General features: G+C 43.4%; 1 protein-coding gene across 1 annotated transcript in view; it reads right to left on the reverse strand.

The window, feature by feature from the left end:
• The window catches only part of CFAP91 (cilia and flagella associated protein 91), a 133,431-nt gene that overhangs the window by 8,363 nt on the left and 98,125 nt on the right, over positions 1–26,943 (reverse strand). Inside the window, exons 16-17 of the mRNA XM_063128829.1 lie at positions 26,450–26,541; positions 8,737–9,009 (exon numbers count right to left, since the gene is read on the reverse strand). Coding sequence (XP_062984899.1) covers positions 8,738–9,009; positions 26,450–26,541 — 364 coding nt within the window. The 3' untranslated portion in view covers position 8,737. The remainder of the gene's footprint in view (positions 1–8,736; positions 9,010–26,449; positions 26,542–26,943) is intronic.

Below are 26,943 nucleotides of genomic sequence, written 5' to 3' on the forward strand. Positions count from 1 at the left end.
ACCCATCACGGAGGTGCCGTTCGAAAAAATGGGGGTGGATATCCTGGGCCCCTTCAGTTCAGCCACCCGGTCGGGGGGAAAATACATCTTAACCCTTGTGGATTACGCCACCCGATACGCGGAAGCGGTACCGCTTTCGGTAATCTCCGCGCCGCAGTTGGCAAAAGCCATGATGACGGTTTTCACCCGGGTAGGGGTTCCCAACGTGTTGGTTCATGATCAAGGGGGGGGGATTTATGTCATTGCTGCTTAAGGAATTATGGAAGTTGGCAGGGATGCAACAGTGTACCGCTGCCGCGTATCATCATGAGGGGAATGGGTTGGTGGAATGGTTCAACCAGACGCTTGGTAAAATGCTAAAGGCGTATGCTGCTAAACATACGGCGGATTGGGACCAAGCCCTGCCCTACCTTCTCTTTGCGGCCCGGGATGCTAAAAGTGATAGCCTGGGGTTTTCGGCTAATGAACTGGTTTTTGGGCAGGAATTGAGAGGGCCGCTGAAGTTGTTGCGGGAAGGTTGGGAGGGGCGAACTGCCCCGACCCCAGTTTCGGTTGTGGAGTACATGCAGAATTTACAGAATCTTTTGCGAGAGGTAGGGGAAGCAGCCCAAGAGAACCTGGCCCAGGCTCAGCAGACCCAAAAGAGGTGGTATGACCGGCAGGCTAGACAGTGGGTGTTTCAGGAAGGGGATAAGGTGTTGGTGTTGAAACCGCTGAGGCCGGAGAAGTTGGCAGTCAAGTGGGAAGGGCCCCTTGTGGTGGAGAAAAAGTTGATTGAGGTTAACTATTTGCTGAGAGACCCTGAGAGCCAGCGGTGGGCGAAGGTGTATCATGTAAATATGATGAAGCCGTTCCGGGAGCGGGGAGTGCAGGTCTGCCAAGTAGGGAGGGGGGAGATGTTGAGCGAGGAAACCGGGCTGGATGTCTTAGCTAGCTATAGGGGGAAGGAGGGGCTAACGGACGTTCAGGTCTCGGAGGAATTGAGCCCCCTGCAGAAGGAGCAGCTAACGCAGTGTCTGGGGAAGTTTAAGGAATTGTTTTCGGGCTTGCCGGGGCATACGTTGTTAACTACACATTCTATTGACACCGGGAAGCACCCTCCCATTCAGTCTCCGCCTCATCGGTTAAACGGGAGGCAGTTGGAGATTGTAAATAAAGAAATTGAGGAGATGTTGGCAATGGGCATGATTAAGAAGAGCCTGAGCCCCTGGTCCTCCCCCCTGGTGCTCGTGGCTAAGAAAGATTGGTCGGTCCGTTTTTGCGTGGACTTTCGAAAATTGAACAGCGTCTCTACGGTGGCAGCCTACCCTATGCCCCGTACCGATGATTTGATAGAAATCCTTGGGAAAGCTAAATTCATCTCCACCCTTGATTTGACCAAGGGATATTGGCAGGTGCCTCTGGATGAGGATGCAGCGGTAAAGTCGGCTTTTTCTACCCCCTGGGGGCACTACCAGTTTATGGTTCTCCCGTTCGGGCTCTCGAATGCACCGGGAGGCTTCCAGAAACTTATGGACCGGGCTCTGGAGGGCCTGGGGGCTTTTTCGTGTGTTTACTTAGATGACGTAGCGGTGTTTAGTGACACGTGGGAACAGCACTTATCGCATTTGACCCAGGTTCTAAGCTGGCTGCGGGAGGCCGGACTAACTGTGATGGCCTCCAAGTGCCAGTTTGGGAGGGGGGAGGTCACCTATCTGGGCCATAGAGTGGGACAGGGAGCGTTAAAGCCTATGGAGGCCAAAGTAGAGACAATCCAACAGTGGCCTGTCCCACGGACCAAGAAGCAGGTCCAGTCCTTCCTGGGGCTGGCGGGATACTATCGGAGGTTTGTCCCGAATTTCAGTCAGCTAATAGCCCCCTTGACCGAGTTGTGCCGAAAGAGGCAGCCGATAAAAGTGCAGTGGTCGGATGCGTGTCAGCGGGCATTTGATGGATTGAAAGGAAAGCTCAAGCGGCCCTGGTGCTTAAGGTGCCAGATTTTGACAGCCCATTCGTGGTTCAGACAGATGCTTCGGAGGCTGGATTAGGAGCGGTGTTGTTGCAGGAAGGTGAGGGGAGGCAGTTGCAGCCCGTGGTGTTTATTAGCAAAAAACTTTTGCCGTGAGAAAAGCCCCTAGCTACCATTGAGAAGGAGTGTTTGGCTATTGTTTGGGCAGTGGGGAAGTTGCGCCCATATTTGTGGGGGCGGCCGTTTAAAATTCAAACTGATCATTCCCCGTTGTACTGGCTGGCTCGGGTGAAGAATACCAACCAAAAGTTGCTAAGGTGGAGTCTGGCTTTACAGGACTTCGATTTCACCATTTCCCACATCAAGGGCAAAGAGAATGTTGTGGCAGATGGGCTATCCAGGAGTTTCAGCCGAGAGGGGGAGGGAGAGAGGCGAGAGGAAAAACCCCTGCCCCTGTGTGGGCATAACAAAGTGAACAAAGGAAAGGGGTCAATGTGTAAATAATAAAAACTGTGTTGAGTGGATGGAATTTTCTAGAAATTCCATCTTAAGGGGGAAGGTGTAAGGAAGGGTTAATGTTACTGGGAATGGTTCATCTTTTAATATGTTAAATTTTATCCTTATAGCTTATAGGAACTGGGAAGATAACGATCCCAGCTGCATGGGGGAGTTTGGTGAAGCCAGGAACTGCCTGGGGCGTCTCCGCCTGGCCTTGAGAGAAAATTAACATCCCAAGCGGAGGTGTAAAAGATCTTCATATGAAAGCCAAGGGCAGGGGGGAAGGAGTAAGAAAAAGAAACTATAAAGGCTATTCTTGGGAAAGGGGGTTGGTCTGAGCTGGCTGACTCCAAGGCTGGGTGATGTATGAATTGTAACTTAGTTTCTAGCTTGCTTTTTCTAGGCTCTTATTTACATGCATGTTTTATAGTTTTTAGTATGCTAATCCCATGTAACCTACCACTTATCCTGAAATAAAATTTGGTCTTAAACCTCTAAATTGAGAGCCGTGTGCGTATGTTCTGGGGATCTGTGCAAAATCCAGTAGAAGGGCCAGCTTTGCTGGGGCGTGCTTCCTTTACAGATATGACTTATGATTGTTGGTGGGGATTTTAATGAGATCTTAGATCCCTTATTGGACAGAAATACGCTCACCCCTAAGAGAAATGTGGTGAGAAATACACATTAAGCCTATATGGCTGAACGTGGTTTGAACGATGTTTGCACCCTCATCAGATAGAGAGTACACCTTTATTTCTCAAGTACATCGTAATTGTTTCGATTAGATTATTTTCTGGTCTCTATTTCTTTGCTGCAGCAAATAAAGGCTTGCAGGTAATTGGTAATTTCATTGGTAATTTCAGACCATGCCCCAGTATGTTTGGAGCTGCAGTTTTTGGACTCGCCTTAATGTTTCTTTTTTCAGATCATCTCAGATGTTTTCTGAATTGACTGAATATTTTAAGGGTATGAGGGCACTGTGGTTTCCTGCACTATGGAATGGGAGGCCAGCAAAGCCTTTATTAGGGGCTGATAATCCACCTTAAAGCATCCCTGACAGATGGTTGTCCAGCTGCCTCTTGAAGGCCTCTAGTGTGGGAGAGCCCACAACCTCCCTAGGTAACTGATTCCATTGTCGTACTGCTCTAACAGTCAGGAAGTTTTTCCTGATGTCCAGCTGGAATCTGGCTTCCTTTAACTTGAGCCCGTTATTCCGTGTCCTGCACTCTGGGAGGATCGAGAAGAGATCCTGGCCCTCCTCTGTGTGACAACCTTTTAAGTATTTGAAGAGAAAAATAATGAGGTTCTACTCCGGAAAATGGAGGAAAATAAGGATAAAGTCATTAAAACTGTGCTGGAAAGAGGAAATAAATCAATGTTGGAGCTTAAGAAGGATGTGGAACAAGCAAAGTCAGAAGTCCAACAATTATCGAAGCAGGTGGATATGAATCAACAGCAGCTGAACCAACTTAATATAAGTTTTGATCAACATGAATTGAGACTGATTCGCTTGGAAGACCAGACGCCCAAATCTGCATTTAAGAAATTTCCCTGAAATGCAGGGTGAGAATTTGAGAACCAGCATTTTGGGATGGTTTAAGGAGATGGCTGCAGATTTAGATCTGGCACCGCAAGACGTTGAGAGAATACATCGAGTGGCTGGAGGGAGAGCCAGACTGATGCCTCGAGATATCCTGGTTAGATTTGCCAACTACTATAAAAAGAAGCAGCTTATGAAGAAAATCAGGCAAATAACAACACTGAAGTACCAAGAAACACCAGTTCAAATCTACAATGATCTGTGCCCACAAACCATTGAATGGAGGAGAAGTGTCAGACCAATAATAGCAAAGCTTAAGAGGGTGGGGATTGCTTATTAATGGGGATATCCGGTGTTCCTGAGATTTATGTGTGAAGGAAGACAACATAGAACAACATCGCTGGAACAGGGAATGATCAAATTGAGACAATTAGGGATAGAAGATGAGATGCCAACCCAGCCGGAAGGAGAAGAGGAAGAACATCCTGGTCCAAGTAGGGAGTAAAAGATTTAATAAAAACCGGAGGTAGGGAAAGGGAAGGAAATAAGAAGAATGGATAATGAACTTACTGCATCGGGACTTTGGGTTTTATCTCCCCCCCTTAAAGGTTGAAAAGCCATGACCGGGGTGGTCCACCCACAGAGAAGCAAAGGGGGGAGAAGAAGAGGGGAGAGGGGAGGGAGGGGAACTGGGGGGGAGAAGGGGAGGGGAGGCATTAAAAATTGTGATTGTTAGTTGGTTTAAGTTTAAGTTAGCAGTGTTGTTAATGTGGGTGTGCACAAGGGATCTACAAAGAGCAAAACAATTATATTATGGATAAGAAAGTATGTTTCTCAACACTCAATGTGAAAGGTCTCGGGGCAGTTGTAAAGAGGAAGAGAATAGAGCAATTGTTAAACAAAGATGGGGCTGATTTTATCTTTCTACAAGAAACTCATCAGGCTAAAGAGGGATCAAATGAGTTACGGTTAAAGTGGTCAGTGCTGTATGAGAAGTCATTGGGGACTTCAAAAAAAATGGTGTATCTATAATTATCTTGAAGAAATGTGGATTTAATGTACTAAAGAGTAAAAGGGGTGGGAAAGGGAGATACGTTATGATACAGGGGCAAATGGCAGGGGAGTACTATACTTTAGTTAATATTTATGCCCCTAACGAGAGGCAAAGAGAATTCTATAGGGAAGTATTCAGAGAAATGGAGGAAATAAAAAAAGGGCATGTAATATTAGCTGGAGATTTCAATATGGTGATGGATAATATTTTAGATAAGTCAAACCCCACCGCCCAAGAAAGAAGAAATAATATTACAAGTTTAAATAAAATGACAAAGGAAAAGGATCTTACAGATGTTTGGCGAATGATGGGGGGGGAGGTTGGATACACTTTTTACTCACCAGTTTACAGCACATTCTCAAGGATAGACTATATCTTTGTTTCAAAAGAGTTAGCAATAAAGGTTTGTAACACACAACTAGAGGTAATTAAAGTAACTGACCACGCATTGGTAAATATGGATTTTAAAGTGAAAAGGGACTACAGAGAAGCTAATAGATGGAAGTTAAACACTAGAATATTAAAATATGAAAAGGTAGTGGAGAAGATGGAGAAAGAGTTACAAGAGATATGGGAAATTAATGAGAATGGGGAATGTCCCCTATCAGTACTGTGGGATACAATGAAGGCGGTAGCTAGGGGGATTTGTATTAGAGAAACATGTAAATTAAGGAGACAACAAGAGGAGATACAGAAAAAATTGGAAGATGAAGTTAAGAAGGTCGAAAGAGAGTATCTGCAAAGTAGAAATAAACAAATCTTAACAAAATTACAAGCAAAAAAGAAGGAATTAGAAAATAGAAATTTAGAAGAAATACAGAAGAATTAGATTTTTAATTGTTGTAAACCACCCAGAGAGCTTCGGCTGTGGGGCGGTATATAAATGTAATAAAATAAATAAATAATTTATTTAAAAAGAGATTATTTTGAGAATTGTAATAGGAATTCTAAGGTGTTGGCTAGAGCCACACAAATGAAAAAGACAAAGAACTCAATCGGGATAGTTAAAGATAAATTGGGGAAGCCATGTAATACAATGAAAGGAAAAATAAAGATTTTCCAAGAATTTTATCAGGAACTTTATAAGGAAAGAGGCACACTGAAGACATGAATGGGAAACTATATAGAAAAACATATAAAGATAGGTCTGAAGAGGGAGGATAAAGATTTAATGGAAAGATATATTACTCAAAGAGAAATAGAAGAAGTTATAGATAAATTAAAAGGGGGAAAATCCCCCGGTACAGATGGATTGGGATCGGAGTATTATAAAACATTTTAAAAAATATTAGTGCTGAAATTAATGAAATTGTATAATGGAATAATAGAAGGAGATAAGATACCACCATCATGGGAACAATCAGTAATTATATTAATTCCAAAGCCGGATAAGGACTTGACAGTCCCAGATTCATACAGACCTATCTCATTAATAAATCAAGATGCCAAAATTTTATCAGCTATAATGGCAAAGTGAATGAATACATTTATAGGTAATTATATAGGGAAGGATCAGTGTGGCTTTGTAGTGGGAAGACAAATGCATAATTTGGTAGGAAGAGTTCTAAACATAATACAGGAGGTAAAAAAGAGAAAGCTGAGAGCAGGAATAATAGCTTTAGATATATTCAAAGCTTTTGGTTGTGTGAGTTGGCCAGCATTAAAGATGTTAATAGAAAAGATGGGATTTGGGGAAAGATTTAAAGGTTTAATAGAACAATTATATTCACAAAATTTAGCTTCAATAGTTGTAAATGATGGAGTTACAGAAAAAATACAACTTGCCCGAGGAACAAGACAAGGTTGCCCACTTGTACCGGTTTTATTTGTATTGGTCATAGAACTACTGGCGAATGTGATAAGAGAGGACGATGTTATTGAGGGAGTAGGATGGAAAGAGGAAATAAAAATAAATATGTTTGCAGATGATACGGTATTAACGTTACTTATTAATCAGTTACCTAGGGAGGTTGTGCCACACTAGAGGCACTCAAAAGGCAGCTGGACAAGCATCTGTCAGGGATGCTTTAGGGTGGATTCCTGCATTGAGCAGGGGGTTGGACTCGATGGCCTTGTAGGCCCCTTCCAACTCTGCTATTCTATGGTTCTATGATTCTAACAATTAAGAATCCATTAAAAAATTGATAGAATAAAACATCATCTGAGGGAGTTTGAGGAAGTGACGGGATTAAAAATAAATTGGACAAAGTCAGAGATAATGTTGTTTAACTATAGTAAAAAAGAGGAGAGAGATTGGGAGAGTAAAGAGAAGAATATGAATGTTAAAGAAATAATAAAATATCTAGGAATTAAGCTTACTAGGAATTTAGAAGATCTAGAAAAGGAAATCCTAAATAGTTTGAAAAAAGAAGTTATGAGCAAATTAGAAAAATATAAAAGGATAAACTTATCTTGGTTTGGAAGAATAGCCCTTATAAAAATGAGGATTTTACCAAAAGTAAACTTTTTATTTAGAATGATGCCAATAAAAATATCAGAAAAAGAATTAAAAAGTTGGCAAAGTATAGTAAATAACTTTTGCAATGGTGATAGAAAGGCAAGATTAAACAAAAAAAGTTGGTGTGTAATGCAAAAAAAAAAGGAGGGCTGGGGCTCCCAAACCTAAAGTTATATCGTGTAGCTAACAGGTTGAGACATGTATGATAGGATTAGGAGATTTAAGTTGGTTGGAGGATAGAAAGGGAGAGGATATAGAATGGAAATTAGAAAATATATTTTTCAGAGATTATGCAAAGAAATGGGGGGAAGAAATAGAGAACCCCCTTTTAAAAAATCACTGGGAAATATGGTGATTATATAAAAAGGACTTACTTCTGAGTATTTCCCCAATATCACCAGTGATAATGATGAAGAACTTTCCAGGAAATTTAAAAAATGAGTTGGGAAAAAGCTTAAAAGAGAGAAAGGTAATGAAGTTAAAAGATTGGCTAGAAAGGATGAGAACTAGGGAAGAAATAAAGGAGAGATTAAAAGAGGGAAATATAACGTGGTTAAATTATCTTCAATTAGAACAGTGGACGAAGAACACTCGGTTCATCAGACCCCTGATCATCCTGGTTGCCCTCCTCTGAACACGCTCCAGCTTGTCTGCGTCCTTCTTGAATTGTGGAGCCCAGAACTGGACGCAATACTCTGCACATATATTGCACAATCTTCTTATAAAGGTCTACATTGCTCTCTTGCACATATGTAAACATTCACTTTCCTCTCCAGCAAAAGTACATTGCACTACTATAGCTAGCCAATTGCATTGCTGTTTGCCTCTTGGGTTCCTCCCCCTCCTACAGCTAATTGGCTGATTGCTTCTGAAGTTTCCTCTCCTGCCCCCACCAGCCACCTTACTGCAGATGAGCTGCAGATCTCCTGACTCCCCCCCACACACAAAAAAAGCATTCTCAAGTAGGCCAAATCACAACAACCAGCCCATTATTAAAGCAAACAACAAGGCAAACCTAGACAGTCCCTGAAGAAAGTGAGCAGCAGGAAAGAGAGGAAGAATGAAAGAGAGGTGTAGAGCCACACTTGAGGTGATTGGGAGCTGCCAGTGGCCCTCAGGCTTTGCCTTAGTGCCAAACTCCAGATGAACCCAAAACTGAGGATCACTCACCATAAATTTTCATCATGTTTGCTTAGGTGGGATATACGGCCTAGTGAAGATCATAGTTCTAAGCATACCTTATTTCTGTGGGTGCCCAGAAGATTCAGCGCAATGACTTCCTTCAAGTGTCATTTCAGGCTGGTTTTCACTATCCAGAAGCTCTATCCCAACTGGCTCAAGAGCTTCTTGTTTTGCAGCTGTTGCAGGAAAACTCTGAAATCCTATTTGAGGAAACCCTACAGCCATTGCCTGCTGGAACTCTGCAGAAAAGAGCTGTCCTACTGTCATCTCTGTATTCCCATGGATGATCTGATGAGCTGCATAAATGTGCTTTCTCTGGAACTGCCTCACTGTGTAGAAGAGAAAAAAAGAAAGACAAAGATCCGAGGGAGGCCAACAAGGAGAATGGAGAACTGGGCTCCCTCTTCTCCACCCCACCCCACCCCCTGCTTTCCCTTAACTCAGAGAACTGCAGTTCCCTCACTCAGTAGAAAGAGATGCTCAAAAGAAACTTCCAGACCCAGGGACCAAACCTTCCACAGCCATAGGAAACAATGGAAACCAGGAACATTCAAAGGTGCAATTAACATAGTTAAAAGAGACTCAAATGTGAATCCAGTGAATTGCATAGAAAATAAAAATTCTGCCAGATGTGGTTTGAAAACCTATTGAAGGTACAGATGCCCTCATGGTCTAGACCTAAAAATCTGAAGGGGGCAGAGAACCTGAAAAGCAGATCTATTTTTTTTTAGAATAAGGTAGTTAACATGGATAGAAGCAGGATACTGTCCTAGAGGGAAGGTAACAGAAAGCCTTGTACCACTTGGTCAGTGTGTGGCTGGGGCAGTAAAGAGCATTGCAAAAGTATCTGCCTTGCCACATCAGATATAGTGAAGATCACAAATCATTCATGCTGTGGTAAAAGGGAGCTTCACCACCTGTTTGAATCAAAGTGGTGAACTGGTCCTCAGACTTGATTTAAAAGTGGTGGCAAAGGCTAAGTACAAATCATCTGAGGCAATACTGGCTCCTGCTCTTGGATAGTGAAAAGATCTGCAGTCTTGAGGGGAGAGAAACAAACCAAGAAACTGGGGTAGGGGGAGAGGTGGCAACCCATAGTAACTGAAGAGGCTCCTCTAGAGAGAGTTGGAGTCAAGGAGTCGGATTATGTACTATCATTTTCTACATATACTCATAGCCTATTTGCTCCCATTCTACATTTGGAAAACCAAACACATTTTCATTTTAGGATGATTTAATCCGAACTGGATGCTTCCCAGTTCCTGTCAACTTTACCCCAAGGTTTAGTTTAAAAGTTGTTCTGCTACCTTTTTTATGTTAAGTGCCAGCAGTCTGGTTTGATTTGGTTTAAGTGGAGCCTGTGGCTCTTGTACAGCCAGGGCTAGTCTCAAAATGTTATCCAATGCCTAACAAATCTGAAATATCCCCCTCCCTGAATCACCGTGTTATCCTCTCATTGAGACTCCTCAGCTTCACCTGTCTAGCTGGCCCTGCGTGTGCAACTGGTAACATTTCAGAGGAAGTCACCTTGGTGGTCCTGGTTTTCAACCTCCTAGAGGGCTTAGAAGAAACTATGAAATAGAATGGGAGTGAAAAATTAGTTCATAAGCAGGCCTTTCTTGCCTTGAGGGCAGAGAGGTTTGCTGCCTGAAGTCTGAGAAACAGGTTCTTGCTTCCCTTTTGGAAGAAGAAGAGTCCTCTTCTCTTTTTGAACATGTTTCCCTTGGCTTTGAGACTGTGGTGTAATGTTCTTTTAAGATAAAGTGTGTCTCAGCACAGCTGAACTGTAAGTAATCAAGGTTTGGGGGTTAATCAGTTCCTTGTATTCAGAGTGTGCTGCTGTTTGTCTGGACGCTGGTCTGCAATGGAGAAATAAACATTGTTGGTTTGCCGTATGGGAGCCTTGATTGCAACAACAACAACAACAACAACAACAACAACAACAACAACAATAATAATAATAATATAATTTATTTCTTACCCACCTCTCCACTTGGATTGAGGCGGGGAACAACAGTGAATATAAAACACAGTGAACTCTGCTCCACAAATCTCTTGTAAGAACCCGCCATTACAGAAACTAACTTTCCCGAAACCACTTTCTCTGAGCCAAGCACCCGGCTCCTGAGCAACTTGGTGTAGTTTTCACCCCCTGTTTGATTTTGGTCACTAGTAAGATTTGGACTCCATAGCACTTTGAAAGACCCAGGAAAAGTATGGGTGCATGGAGGGTAAGTTGTAAGTAAGCACAATTTGTGACATTGCACAACATGACTGATCACAGGGCACCTCAGCTAGCTTCCAATTTCCTGGCTTTGTGGAATTGGTCTTTTAAACTGACAGGTTTTTTGATGATTGAATAAATACATATTCCAGTCACGAGAAAGCGGTTACATTCCTTGATACCCTAAATGACTGTGATCCATGACTGTGATCCATGATCATGGAACTGACCAGAAAGGAGGCAACCCTGGATTTAATCCTAAATGGCATCTAGTGCAAGATGTAAATGTTCTTGAACTAACTGGTAAGTGCTTTCAGATTCTCTATATACAGATTCTCGGTATATATTCTGTATATACAGAATATACAGGAAGTCCAACACAGTCACATTTGACTTCAAAAGAGGAAACTTCTCTAAAATGAGGGAACTCGTGAGGTTACTCAAAACCACAATAATAGAACCTCAGCTAAAATGTATACCATAGGTTAGGAAAGGTAGCACCAATTTCAAGAGGTTACTGGAATGACCTCACTATTAGAGAAAAGAGGGCTTCCTTCAGAAAATGCAAGTCTTGCCCAAGTAAGGAAAATAAAAGGGAGCACAAGTTTTTCACAAAGGCAATGCAAGCAGATGATAATCTGAAGTTGGGGGACTTTGAATCGGTCCCTTTGTCATGGTCAGTTCTCCTCCAGTTGAGATTTAGACTTACAGCAGCTTTTCCCCTTTGCAAGGTTGGGGGAGCTATTAAAATGGTCTGCCCAGGAGGCTAATGGATCCAGATGGCTTCCAGAGAGGTGAAGTGGGATTCTGGGTGGTATGGCTGGTGCTCCTGTTGAAGCCCTGCTCAATCTGTGGATTGCAGAAATGGCCCAGGCAGTTGACATGATTGCTCCTGAGCACCCACTCTGTAGTAGAGCTTGTATGGGTCTGGGGTGTATCCCAGAGCTGAGAGCGATGAAGCAAAACAGGAGACAGCTTGAGTGCAGGTGGAGAAAAACGCCTAGTGGATGCAATTGAACTTTGGTTTGTGCCTACGGCTTTGGTGTGTGTCTATTACAGGCTGGTCCTAAGGACACTGTAGACCCATCTGAGGACCACTGTAATGCACTGGCTAGGCATTTCCAAGACATTTCTTGAATCCACCAGGACTTAAGACTTCAGTTTCACTGAAGGTGAATTACCCAGAGCACAGAGCACAGCCTCTTCCAACTCTTTTGATGAGTTTCAGTTGGTACAGCTTGAAGACTTGACAAGGTGCTTGGACAGGTTTATGTGACCGCTTCCATAATGGACCCTTGCCCCTCTTTGGTTATAAAAACTAGCAGGGAGGGAACAACCAGCTGGGCCAGGGAGGCATTTAATGTCTCCTTGCCAGAGGGAGAGGTCCCAGCCCCCCTGAAAGAGGTGGTGGTGAAACCACTCCTGAAGAAATCTTCTCTGGACCAGGAAGATTTTAACAACTTTAGGCTGGTGGAAAATGTTCCTTTCCTGGGCAAGGTCCTTGAACAGGTGGTATTCTTGGATGAGAACGATGATCTGGATCCATTTCAGTCAAGGTTCAGGCCAGGTTTGGGCACAGAAACACCCTTGGTCACCTATGTCAGGGAAAGACAGGGTGAGTGTGACCCTGTTGATAGTCCTGGATCTCTCAGCAGCTTTCAATACCATCGACCATTGTATCCTTCTGGGACAACTGGCTGAGTTGCAGTGGTTCCACTCCTACTTGGCAGGTTGGCTCCAGAAGATGGTGCTTGGGGAACATTGCTTGGCCCTGTGGATTCTCCAGTATGGGGTCCCACAGGGATCAGTCTTGTCCCCCATGTTGTTCAACATCTACATGAAATCGTTGGGTGCGGTCATCTGGAGTTTTGGAATGCATTGCCATCAGTACGCTAATGACACACAGCTCTACTTCTCCTTTCCATCTTCATCAGGTGAAGCTGTGTGTGTTAGGGCTGTGCACGGATCCCCGATCTGCTTCTCTTCCAGATTCGCAACTTCTGGATCGGGTCTGCTCCTCTCCGCAGCAATCCGCCTATGGTCCGCTTTGCTTCGCTGCAGAGCTCCGGATCCGAATCGGAGCTCCGTTTCTCCCCCCATAGACTTGCATTGAAATCCAAATGCCTATAACTTTTTTTCTGTTAACGTTAGAAACCTCAAAATCAGCACCATGAGAGTTTATCCATATATACACATTCATGCCAAGCCTCAAGCAAATCCAAGCATCCCCTGAATTTCGAGGAATTTTTGAATATCCGACACCCCATTTTCAGAAATGGGATTTACTCCGACATTTTTACAGATACAAACTTGAAAGTGGGCACCCCCACAGATGCCATCTAGATCCACATTCATGACAAGCTTCAAGCAAATCCCATCATCCCCTTATTTTTGGCAAATTTTTAACCTTTAAAGCATCACCCCCTAACCCCAATTCACACCCCTTTCGATATCTCAGTCACTGTAAAAGTTAGAAACTTCAAAATTGGCACCATGAGAACTTATCCATGTATCCACATTCCTGCTCAGGTGGAACCAAATCCAAGCATTCTCTGATTTTGGGGGGATTTTTGAAAATCCAACACCCCATTTTCAGAAATGGGATTTACTCTGACATTTTTACAGATACAAACTTGGAAGTGGGCACCCTCACAGATGCCATCTAGATCCACATTCATGGCAAGCTTCAAGCAAATCCCATCATCCCCTGATTTTTAGCATTTTTTTAACCTTTTAATTCACCCCAATTCAAATCCCATGCTAGAACTCAGTCAGTTTTCACATTAGAAACCTCAAAATCACCACCATGTATACACATTCATGCCAAGCCTCAAGCAAATCCAAGCATCCCCTGATTTGGGGGGGATTTTTTAAATTCCGACACCCCATTTTCAGAAATGGGATTTACTCTGACATTTTTACAGATACAAACTTGGAAGTGGGCACCCTCACAGATGCCATCTAGATCCACAGTTGTGGCAAGCTTCAAGCATATCCCATCATCCCCTGATTTTTGGTGATTTTTTTTCTTTTAGGCATCACCCTCCAACCCCCATTCACACCCCTGTCAGTTTTCACATTAGAAACCTCAAAATTGGCACCATGAGAGCTTATCCATGTATCCACCTTCATGCCCAGTTGGAAGTCAATCCAAGCCTCCACTGATTTTTGGGGAATTTTTGGAAAAAAACCCACCCCATTTTCAGAAATCCAAATATCTCAGGGATTTTTAAAGCTGCAGACAGCTTAATGGGCTTTCCTTATTGATGGCCATTTCAAAGGAAATCCCAACATGCCATGAATTGGGGAGTAAATAAACCTTATGAATCTTCTTTCAAACTTCAAAAATTTACTTGGAATTTCACGAAGTCTAAACAGGGTGAGCGCAGGAAGGACTAATGCCCTGAGTCAAAACAAAACACACACAAACCTGTGAGGCAGGAACAGAAGAGGACAGGCAGCAGCAGGCGGTGGCTATGCCCTGGCCTGAAGCACTGGCAGCAAGCATGCAAGCAGCTTGTGGGGTTGACCCACACAGCCCATCTACAGCTACCAGTTGAGGTGCTACACACACACTGTGATCTATGGGGAAGTAAGTCCCAGGCAGCAGATCCCAATACCTCACAACGACAGCACCCAGGTGGAGGCGGGAAGGTGGGCATACAACAGACATTCAAGGGGCACAAGTAAGTGAGCCAAGGATTGTTTCCACTTTCCAGGCCATCAAACCAGTATGCAAACCAGCCCTGTGAGGTGGGAACAGCACAGCCTTTTGCATCCCATAACTAATAGGGGGCTAGGAGGATAGAGTAAAGCTTTGACTTCCTTGCTTCAGAGTTGATTGACTGCACTGTGATCACACAGCTATTAGTAAACAACAACAACAACAATAATAATGTTAATAAAAGCAGTACTAGTAATATTAATAATAATAATCAACAACAATAAGGAGTTGAACCACAATGAAAGCCTGCCTGATTTCACTGAAGAGGGAAAGCCAGGAGAACTGGGGCTATGGGGTGGTATATAATTTAAATAAATAAATAAATAAAGCAGGGGTGGAATTAAAAAATTTTTTTTAAAAAAAAAGGCTATGTCTGTCTTTTACCAATAAGAGGAAAAGTGGACATGCCCAGGGGGAGGGGGAACTGTGCCAATTTGACTGCTCCTGTCTAGGTACCAGTCTTTCAGAAGCTACCTTACACTTCAACTCATGACAGGCATAGGTAGGTAGCTTCACTGGCTAACCTTTGGAGGGTTCTGATGACCCCCCAAGGACAGGAGTGCACTGGGCATGTCCACATGCCCTATGGACATCATCCCCTTGCACCACATCTATTCAGTTGTTCACCAAGGTTAGGGTGGGTAGCAGTGCTGTGTTTCCGATCTCCTTATTGTTGTTAATCATATACTTAGTATATGATTTAAGGCTGTGTTTGTGCATTTGGTGGGACTACTGCTTCAAAAACACTGGAAAAAGTCCGTTCAGACAAAGAAAGAAAAGTTACCCAGTATCCCAAGTTACTAAGTATCCCGTTTTGCTTATTCCCTCCCTCCAACATTGGGATTGGAGGATGCTTCATCAGATGATCACGTCTGGGAGTTGAATTTGCCTGTCATCGCTTAAAAAAACCCTTACCCCCGCCCGCTTTAAGCGATTCTAAACAAATTAATAGCAAGCAAACCACAGGACGAAAGAGGCTGAACATCTCCACAAATGACCCCCAACCACCACTCTCTAAGCACAGTGAGTTTCAGAAATGTGGGTTTCAAAACAAAAAAGTTATCCGCTAATCTTTTCTGCAATGCAATCCTATGAGAAAAATATCCAAAATGGCGGGTGGAGCGCTTTGTGAAAAGAGGATCGATTCGTTTGTGGCCGCTTCTCTTTGTAATGCTTCACTAGCCCCCTGACTTGCTTCTCCTCTGCCTGTAGCGGAGGCGAAGCCCCCCCGCTTCGGTACTGCTTCTCCGAACCGAAGAGAAGCGGATCACAGCCCTAGTATGTATGCTGAATCAGTGACTGGTTATGACAGTGGACTAATAGTGGGTGGTTCTTCTGACTGGATGGAGGGTGCTCAACCTGTTCTGGATGGGGCTGCACTCCCCCTGAAGGAGCAAATTATTAGCATGGGAGTTCTTCTGGATCCATCTCTGTCACTTGAGGCTCAGGTAGCTTGGAATGACTTCTACCAGATATGCACCTAGATAGGGTGCATATGGACAGGGATAACCTGTTTTCAGTGTCCATTAGATTATTGCAATGCACCCTTGCTGTAGCTTGTGCAAAATGCAGCAGCCAAATTAATAACAGGGTCCAGAAGGTCTGAGCCCACAAGATCAATCCTGGCCACCTTGCATTGGCTGTCTGTATGCTTCTGAGCCTGATTCAAGGTGCTGGTTTTAAGCTTACATGCCTTAGGATAGCAATACCTGCTCGAATGCCTCTCCTGACCTGAACATACCTAGACACTACAATCAACATCTGGGGGTGCTCTGAGTGCCTCCTCTGAGGGAGGCTCTGAGAGAGGCTAAGACCCATTTGTCTTAAGATGTCCAGTTCTGGGCTCCACAATTCAAGAAGGACGCAGACAAGCTGGAGCGTGTTCAGAAGAGGGCAACCAGGATGATCAGAGGTCTAGAAACAAAGCCCTATGAAGAGAGACTGAAAGAACTGGGCATGTTTAGCCTGGAGAAGAGAAGATTGAGGGGAGACATGATAGCACCCTTCAAATACTTAAAAGGTTGTCACACAGAGGAGGGCCAGGATCTCTTCTCGATCCTTCCAGAGTGCAGGACACGGAATAATGGGCTCAAGTTAAAGGAAGCCAGATTCCGGCTGGACATCAGGAAAAACTTCCTAACTGTTAGACGGTGGAACCAGTTACCTAGGGAGGTTGTGGGCTCTCCCACACTAGAGGCATTCAAGAGGCAGCTGGACAACGATCTGTCAGGGATGCTTTAGGGTGGATTCCTGCATTGAGCAGGGGGTTGGACTCGATGGCCTTGTAGGCCCCTTCCAACTCTGCTATTCTATGATTCTATGATTCTATGAAGAATGGAATTCAGTCAGACTATCCCGAACATCCAAAGGAGATGAAAAGTTAGTTGGAAGTCAAAGGTGACATTTCTGTCCACCTTCAGGCTTGTTATGACTCTGTCGGTACCTGGATGATGGGAATTGGTGCTGTTGTTGTTGCTGTTGCATAGGAGACTGAAAACGGGATGCCCTGTCCTGTAGTTGTCAGTGCTAGTATAAGGGTTGTGGATGGTACCAACACTGAGTGTGAAAGGAAGACTGTTGTGTTGAGCTGAAACCCAATTTCCTGGCAGCAGACTTCGCTTTTCAAATGGTGTCCATTGCACAGTCAGTATTTGCATTAAAAAGTCCCTCATCATCAAATGGTCCCTTGCCATCAAACCCAAACGGGTTTCTGGAGGAAGCCCCACAGATCACAGCCAAGCATGGCAACGAAGAGCCACAGCCCCAACCATTGCCTTTGGTGGCAATCAGTCTGGTGTCAAGAGGTGTTAATTTGCTGCCTCAACAGCTTCAAAGTCTCAGATTGATATACATATGCAAGATCTCTCTGTTCAGTGACGACATTTTGTCCTATAAGAATAGCTGATACCTAGTCATCACGGCCTGGTAATTTGCAACTTATATATTCAGAACCACTGAAGAGTAGATTTGTTGGCCCATCACATCCAGCCTTCTGCCCTACAGGTGTAGTATGGGATCTATTTGACTTGCCCTGTGTAGAATCCACAGTGATCAAATTCAGCTTAAGATATACAAATAAAAAAATTGCATCTTTCTTTTGAACTTTATGAAGATTCTCTAAGTGCTTTGAGGTAGGTGTCATAGAAGATGGTGCCTTCCACAATTGTTGCACTGTCTGTAGCAGGGTTAGCAAGAATGGTATAGCCACTGGTATAGATGCCTCACTATATGCAGCGTGAAAGACCAGATCATCTGATTTTTCTATTGGCTGATGTGTATCTATGGCCAAAGATTGAGCCATGCAGAACACTTGTTCTGCGAAGTGACCCATATCTTCAGATGGAGATGCTCGCTCTGACATGCCTGATGGGCCAATGGGATAAAGTGTGCCATTGCCCCGTCAGGCATGTCAGAGCGAGATGTAGTGTTGGATATATAATCTTCAATTGACTGTGGAGATGAACGTATCTAGTGACATCGGAGGAAATAGATGTTCCAGTATCGAAACTTCCACAGCCTGTCGAGGTGGTATATCTGACCCATGTTGTGAGTGAGGTGGTACCAGAAATGGTGCGGCAAAGTCATCTCTTGGAGGGTGAGATATAGTTGCTGATGAGGTACTGATGAGCCAAGACATCTCTCCTATAATGCCAGTCATCTAATGATGTAGCATCTAGATATCCCTGTGATATCTAGAACCATAGTCTTCATCCACAAGTGGAGGTCTAAATTCTAGAGGAGATGCTTTTCTTGAACACACTCTGCACAGCGGTGGCACTTCCTCTCTTGCTGGCAATGAATCCCTGAAGTGATCTGCAGGACCAAGGGAATCGGAGTCGGAGAAGCAAATGCAGGTTGCTTACCTTTAACTGTAGTTCTTTGAGTGGTCATCTGTGAATTCACACATATGGGCTCTGTGCCTGCGTGGAGCTCATATCGGGAAACTTCCAAAGCCGAAGGAAACATTTTGGCGGGAACCCCTCCCCCACCGTCCAATGCGCATGTCCATGGGTTCCCGCCTCTCTCCTCAGTTCTCTGTGACCCAAGTCGGCCCCATGACAAAGAGAGATATACCACTCGGTACCAACAATACTAGCTATCATCGACACCGAAGGGAGAGAGTTGTGTGAATGCACAGATGACCACTCGAAGAACTACGGTTACAGGTAAGCAACCTGCATTTCTTCATCGTGGTCTCTGTGCATCACACATATGGGCGATTAACAAGCTCACTTACCAGAGGAGGGTAAGGTGCCAATGAATTAATTCAAGACTGACAACAAAACAGCCCTTCCAAAACTGCAGTCAGCCCTTGCCCTGACATCCAGATGGTAGTGTTTAATAAACGTTGAAGGTTGCGACCAAGTAGCCGACCTGCATAGGTCTGGGATAGAAACCCCTCTCATAAGGGCTGTCGAAGTCGAAGTAGCCCTTGTAGAGTGAGCCTTTATAGAGCCTCCTAAGGTAAGACCCGCTAGTTCGTAGGCCAGTTTAATGGTTGTCACTATCCATGTCTCTAGACGCTGGGAGGAAACAACTTCTCCCCGTTTGGTGCCACCATAACAAATGAAAAGTCTGTTCGTTTTACGGAAAGATTCTGTTCTTGTCTTATAAAAGGCTAGTGCCCTTCGAACATCGAGAGAATGAAGTTTGGTTTCCATCGATGTTGATGGAGATGGGAAAAACGTTGGCAACACTATATCCTGGTTTACATGAAAAGGTGAAATCACTTTTGGTAGGAAGGTAGTGCGTAGTACTACCTTGTCCCTATGAAAAACAAGGAAGGGGGTGTCCACTCGCAATTCTGTTAGCTCTCCAGCCAGCAAAATTTATTGTAGCATCTTTAAAATGTCTGGTATATGGAGATTGCCCTATTGTGTGATCAATTCCTTTAAGATGTCGAGATTCTGCTAATATATTAAAGATTGCAGCTGTTGACCTGGCCAGTGAGGGCTAGCTGAATGTCTTGATACCAATACTGTCGATACTGTGACTGAAGGAGCAACCGATTTAAGGTGCTGAGACTGTTTAGAAAGATCTTTTGATTTCTTCTTCTTCTTGAGTCGCTGAAGATTTGTGCTCCCTAACCCTTTTGAACAATTTTTTAGCCATAATGATGGCCAAAGAATGTCCTGGGCTGGTGGATCTGAACAGCCCATGATTAGAGCCTATTGATCTGGAGGAGAGGTTGCAGGTGGGGGCATGGTTGTTGGCTGAGAAGTTGCTGGAAATTTAGGCATATTGACCGCCTCTAACACCTTTCTCCAAAGAATCACCCTCAATCAGTTAGATCGGTTGCAACAAGCTTGCTTAGACAAGCAGGTCTCTACTACATAAGACTCTCCCAAACAAAAGAGACATAGGGAATGTCCATCAACCAGTGGAACTTTGCTCCCACAGTGAGAGCACTTTTTAAACAAAGCTTTGTGCCATAAGCAAGGAAAAAATAGATGAGGGGCTTGCAGTCAAAGACCGTCAGAACCTCATGACAAAAAGTATCTATATAACTTACTTTCTTTTTTTTACAACAAACAAGTAAAGGGTATGATTAGAGGGGAAAATGAAGAAATGTAAGCAGAATCTCAGCTAACAACCCCCCAAAATGCAGTTCTGAATGAACGAAGTTCCCGATGAAGCACTAAGTGCGGTGGTCAAAAAGGAGCTGAGGGGAGAGTAGGCAGTAGGACAGTGGGGCGGGGAGGGTTCCCACCAAAACAATCTCAGCTATGGAAGTTTCCCTATCTGAGGCTCAGTGCAGGCGCAGAGCCTCTATTGTGATGCACAGAGACCATGAAGAAGAATGACTTTTTTCCAAACTGTCATGTAGTTTTTGCTCCTTATTTAATGAAATCATATTGTCAGTGGTTTCATTAAATAACCATTTGCCATGAAATAGCATTCCTCGGTACTTCTTTGCATCCTGGATCAGTGCTGTAGCTTCTGATTGTGTAGTGGCTTCATCCTAGCCAGATGTGGCACCATGGCACAATCAATGCAACCATTGATTTGGAACCTAAAGGGGATTTGGGACTACCGAAGAGTTAAAATATACAACATAAAATCTTGAACAGGAGAGTCATATTATTTTACCTCCAAATCTAAGGTTGTAGCCATTTGGAGGATCTCCTTGGTGTATAGCTGAGCGTCCTTCTTAGAAATCATTGATCCTCTTTAGATGACATGCTAAACATTTGAGCTAAACAGTATGGTTTAGAATGTTGTGTGAACCATTCCTAACATAGTGGCTATATAACCACGGTTTAAACATGCTCACTAACCATTTGTCTGAACAGGCCCATTGTTTTCTGATGCCCAACACTGATATCAGGAGATGAGATGGACAGGGCAACATATTAAAACAACTCAGAAGGTCATCTATTCCTGAAGAAGGAAGAGCCAATTGAATAGATTGAACTTAGCAATAGACAACACCACAACAGCCATTGAGTAACTGGAGCAGTTACTGGAGCAGTCAAAGTTTATTTATTTATATCCCACCCTATCTATATAAATAAAAATGAAAAAGACCGTTCGTTACTGTCGTTATATCTCCGAAAGTTCTTCACCGATTGCTTTGAAATTTTGACACAGCGTTGCGTTCGAATACGCGAGCGTTGTTATGTAACTATGTTCTCTATGGGGTCAAAGGTTTGTCTTAAAATCGAAGAAATAGGCCTCCTCAAAACCAGTCCTGCTGATCATTGTGACATCACCAACCAGTAGGCCAATCCACTGCCTCTGCCTCCTCTCCTATTTGCATGTTCTCTCCTATTTGCTCTTATAGGTCATTGTGACATCGCCAACCAGTAGGCCAATCCACTGCCTCTGCCTTCTCTCCTATTTGCATGTTCTCTCCTATTTGTTCTTATAGGTCATTGTGACATCGCCAACCAGTAGGCCAATCCACTGCCTCTGCCTCCTCTCCTATTTGCATGTTCTCTCACAATTGGCTGAGTGAATATAGATGTCACACCTGTGACAGTTACACGTTCTGAAGAAAGGTAACTGCCAGGAGTTTCCACTAACCTCCTCACCTAAAAACATCCTTTTTTTTAAACCAAACAGTAGGCCAATCCACTGCCTCTGCCTCCTCTCCTATTTGCATGTTCTCTCACAATTGGCTGAGTGAATATAGATGTTACACCTGTGACAGTTACATGTTCTGAAGAAAGGTAACTGCCAGGAGTTTCCACTAACCTCCTCACCGTAAAAACATCCTTTTTAAAAAACCAAACAGCAGGCCAATCCACTGCCTCTGCCTCCTCTCCTATTTGCATGTTCTCTCACAAAACTTTGCAATGGCATGCAGCTTGCAGTAAAAAAATTACTGAGCAATGTCATAGAAGGAACAATCTTGACAGGACCTTTCAAAGGTGAAGATGTCCTCATTCCTTGCATTCCTATGATTCCAACAGATATGCCATTTCAATTTAAGAGATTGCAATTCCCAATTTGATTGGCATTTGCAATCAGCATCAACAAAGCTCAGGGCCAATCTTTAGAATTGTGCGGTTTACATCTAGACACAGATTGCTTCTCACATGGACAATTATATGTTGCGTGTTCTAGAGTCGGCAAACCAGACAATCTCTATATCTACACAGACAATGGAACAACTAAAAATATTGTATATCCACAAGCATTGTGAAATTAAACATATTAGAAACATCCACTTTGTCTTTTCTTTCTTTTCAATTCAACCAGACTGAGCCACAGCAACGCGTGGCAGGGTACAGCTAGTATCATTAATATATATGTACCCTATATCACCTCTCCCACACTAGAGGCCTTCAAGATGCAGCTGGACAACCATCTGTCAGGGATGCTTTAGGGTGGATTCCTGCATTGAGCAGGGGGTTGGACTCGATGGCCTTGTAGGCCCCTTCCAACTCTGCTATTCTATGAGTCCATGATTCTATGATTCTAAGATCTCAGGGCGGCGTACAGATACCACAGAGTAATTACCGGAGCAGTTACTGAGCTACTGGAGCAGTCAAACGAAGGCGAGAAAGGGAAACTTAAAAAAGTGAATGTAATAGCCTGGAGGACATCCAAAGCCATATGTCTAGTTGTTGGTACTCCAGAGACTGAACCAGAGATTGTGAAAGCATTAAGAGAAGGAATCAGTGCCAAAACGTCCAATGTTGAAGTTGTAGTCCCAAAGGCTCCAATGCAGTTGTCAGTTCCAAAGGCTTCAATGTAGTTAGTGGAGAATTTGCAAGTTTCAACAGTCATTTACCCCTAGGAGGGAAATGTTGAAACCGGGTTGTGACAGCCCTGATTGTTCCAACAAGCAGATGGCAAGCGAGAGCTTAACATATATGTTCATGATCAATCATATTTGTGATAGTAATGATACAATGGTGATCAACATGGAGAGTGATGATTGGGGTGTGCGGGCCAGCCAGAGCGTTCGGTGTCGGCTCTGTTCGGTGCTGCTGCCGCTGAGTCACTCTTCTGCCCCGTCCGCGCCTGCAATGTTGTTCATCTTCTTCCCGGCCTGTTTCTTTTGTTTTGACGCGTCTTTTGTCCTATTGTAGGTATCTGATTGACAGCCGGTGGTTCAAGCAGTGGAAGAAATACGTGGGCTTTGACAGCTGGGACCTCTACAACATTGGAGAGCCCAATCTCTTCCCGGGACCGATTGTTAATTTGGGGCTTTTCACAGATTCAGAAGCTCAGACTTTGAAAGAACACCTCATCGATGAGTTGGATTATGTGTTGGTTCCTACTGAAGCCTGGAATAAATCAATAAATTGGTATGGCTGTATAGAGGGGAAACAGCCAATTGTGAGAAAAGTTGTGGAGTATGGGCTTTTTGTGAAGCACTGTAAAGTCGAGGTTTATCTTTTGGAGCTGAAGCTATGACAGACTCTGCCAATTCCTCCCCATCAAGGAAGCATGATTTGGAGAGGAGAAGTCTTGATATGGATACCTAGGGAGGTTATGGGCTCTCCTACATTGGAGGCCTTCAAGAGGCAGCTGGACAACCATCTGTCAGGGATGCTTTAAGGTAGATTCCTGCATTGAGCAGGGAGTTGGACTCGATGGCCTTATGGGCCCCTTCCAACTCTACGATTCTATGATATCAGTGGAAGTCCTTTGGTCCCCAAGCTCCATCTTGCCTCTCTTTTGAAATTCCACAGTTTAAGTAGCTACTGACAACTTGGCTATGAAGTTCTAGCTGAACAAACAGGGATTGTGCTCCATCTGAAATTGGCCCTCCAGGCATGAAATTATGATCTGAGAATGTGGAATTTCCTCTTGTCGTGGTCAAATCACCTCAAAGTGGGGTTTATGCTAATCCCTTCAATGAGAAAGTTGGATCTATTAAAATATTCTGACCAAGGAGACCAATGGATTCTTGAGATCCCTTTGGAGGTTACCAAGTATCATTAATGGTGCACATCCCAAAACCTTGGTTGTGATATACATATATTATCTGGGTGGCTGACATCACTACTGCCAGGTGCTCTCTCTCTGAATCTGTTTAAATAGGTTTTAACCTATGAAGCCCTACATGGCTTGGGACCGCAATACCTGATGAAACGCCTCTCCTGACATGAACCTACCCATACACTGCGCTCAACATCTAAGGTCCTCCTCCGAGTGCCTACTCCGAGGGAAGCTTGGAGGGTGGCAACAAGGGAGAGGGCCACCTTTTCGGTGGTAGCCCCCCGACTGTGGAATGATCTCCCCGATGAGGCTCACCTGGCGCCAACACTGTTATCTTTCAGGCACCAGACTTTTCTCTTCTCTCAGGCATTTAATAGCATTTAACAATGCTAAGTTTGTTTTTAACGGATCCCAGAACTGTTGTTTTTAAATGGATAATATTGTTTTTATATTGTTGTCTAAATGTTTCTGATGTTTTTTTAAATTTTGTAAATTTAAAAAATATAAAATGTTTACTGTTTTTAACTGTTGTAAACCACCCAGAGAGCTTCGGCTATTGGGCGGTATATAAATGTAATAAATAAATAAATAAATAAATAAATAAATAAATAAAATAGAGGTAAAAGCCCATTATTAAGCCCACTCCGTTATGGTAATGGTGACAAATAAACCATATTATATCTCCACCACAGCATCTAAACCATCAGAAAGATCTCTGAGTTGGTTTAGGGACTATTATAGTTTGACCCACAAGGTGATATAATTGCTTACAATCAACATGGATACTGCTACTGGATTAATTCAAGTTGTTATGGCCTGAGGACACAGATGCTTGGAGGAGTGATGTTTTCTCAATCCTTGCCCTAGTTAGCTACAAGGTAATAAATGCCTCTTTACATGAGGGATCTGTCTCAGCTGCAGTGAAGGAGGTGGTCATGGGATCCTCCTGAAGAAAGCCCTCTCTGGACCCCCAAGGGTTATATAACGCCAGGCTGGTTGCAAGTATCTTTCTCCTGGGTGTAAGAGGTGCTTGAGCCAGTAGGAGCCCCCAATGCAACTCCAAGCCATTTTAAAATGAGATTATCCAATTATCTGGATAATTGGATAATTGGATAACTGATAATTGGATAACTGAAACAGCCTTGATTACTTATATTGGTAATTTATGCTTGGAGCAAGATGGGGGAGTATGACCATGTTAAATTTCCTTGACCTTGGCTTTTATACACTAAGGTATCCATATCAACAGGCTCTGGGGATTGGGGCACTTGTTTAGTAGTTTAATTCCTACTTGAATAGCCAATTCCAGAAACTGGTACTGAAAAATTACTCCTCAGGACCATGGTCCTGCAGAATTCCATTTGGTCCTTCATGCCTTGGAACCAGAGTACCTGAATCAAGGGCTATCTGTTTACTAAGAGATGCTTTTCTGGGTTCTCTGCCATGCAAGATATGGTGGGCAACTACCAGAAAAAGGGGGTTCTCAGTGATGGCACCCCAATGATGACATATTTTTCCAGGGTAGCCTGCGTAGCATCTATCTATCAAGTGGAGAATTTCCCAGGCCTTTTCATTCAGCTTAATCTGTTTTAGCTTGGCTTCTTGTTTTCATGCTGCTCATAGTGATTTTATGTTTTAAATAATATTTTTAATTCATATGTTTTAATTTTGTTTTAGTGTGTTCTAAAATAGGAATGTTCTTGAAGGGCAGACTATAAATTCCTCACATAAATAAATATATTTCCCAGCAAGGTAGAAATCAAAGCATATGTACACTATATACACTAAATAAGAGACTTCAAAATGGGGGCATCTTCACCTAGCTTGTCCTAGGAATAGCCATCAGTAGCATCAGCCCCTCTGGGGAGCTCACAGAATAATAAATCATAATAATCATGTATGTAAAAAGTCCAAATGGTATATCGTACTCCCCATATACCAAATCCACATTGGTGAGAGTTTGTTTGTCCAATTTAAGAGATAAACAGGATGAGAAGTAGTGTCATTAGTGCTATTAGTGGTACGCCTGTGACAGATGGTTACTAGCTTTTGGGTTATAGCCAATGTCACATCCAATGTTCAATTGTGAAATGGGACTTCTTCCCCATCTTCTCTTCCCCACTGTATGCCCCCAAGCCCAAATCTGCTCCACAGGGCCCCCAATCCTCCAGAGTAGATCTCTAGGTTGGGAGAATGGGAAATGTTTCACCAGAGTATCCATTCCACCAGTAGGCATTGGATACAGCCATTTGTCTTTTGTATGGGTTTACTTTGGAGAAGATCTTATATAAAACACAAAAACTAGTGACTATTTACTATTATAGCATGCTAAAATTGGGCTAAACTTGTTCAATAGGAGAAATTGGCTAGGAATTCAGAATGCAAAGTTGTCTCAGTAGGCAAATAATGTGTCCACATTTCTCACCTTTCTCCTTAATGGCTATTTTCCATACTTCAGGGATCAGGAAGCTATAAACCAGCTCTGCCACTATCTCTTCAGACTGCAGGTGACTTTGGCTATGGAGCAGATCAAATGTGTTAAGACATTTTTCTTCACTTCCTCTCATGTCGATTTTTTTCTCTTTTTGTTATACATCGAGAGTTATTTATGAAGAACTGCATATGGTGATCAGTGAGAGACACTCACCAAACCTCCCAGATAATGGCTGGGGTGCAGGGAGAGAAGTATTTTCCTCAGCCCCAATCCAGTTGTGTGATGAGATCTCATCTCTACATAATCAACAGGATGGGAAGTAACATTGCTGCAGGGGAATGGCAGGATTTGTATTGCTAACTTTCTTAAACCAGGGGAGATGTGTGTTCTGAATGTTCCTAACACTTTGATGATGTTAAAAAGTGTACATGAACCATATTCCTCTGCTTGAATGACACAGATGGGAAGCAGTAATGCAACAAATT

The sequence above is a fragment of the Elgaria multicarinata genome, chromosome 6 (genome assembly GCF_023053635.1).
Source record: "Elgaria multicarinata webbii isolate HBS135686 ecotype San Diego chromosome 6, rElgMul1.1.pri, whole genome shotgun sequence".
Lineage (NCBI taxonomy): Eukaryota > Metazoa > Chordata > Lepidosauria > Squamata > Anguidae > Elgaria > Elgaria multicarinata.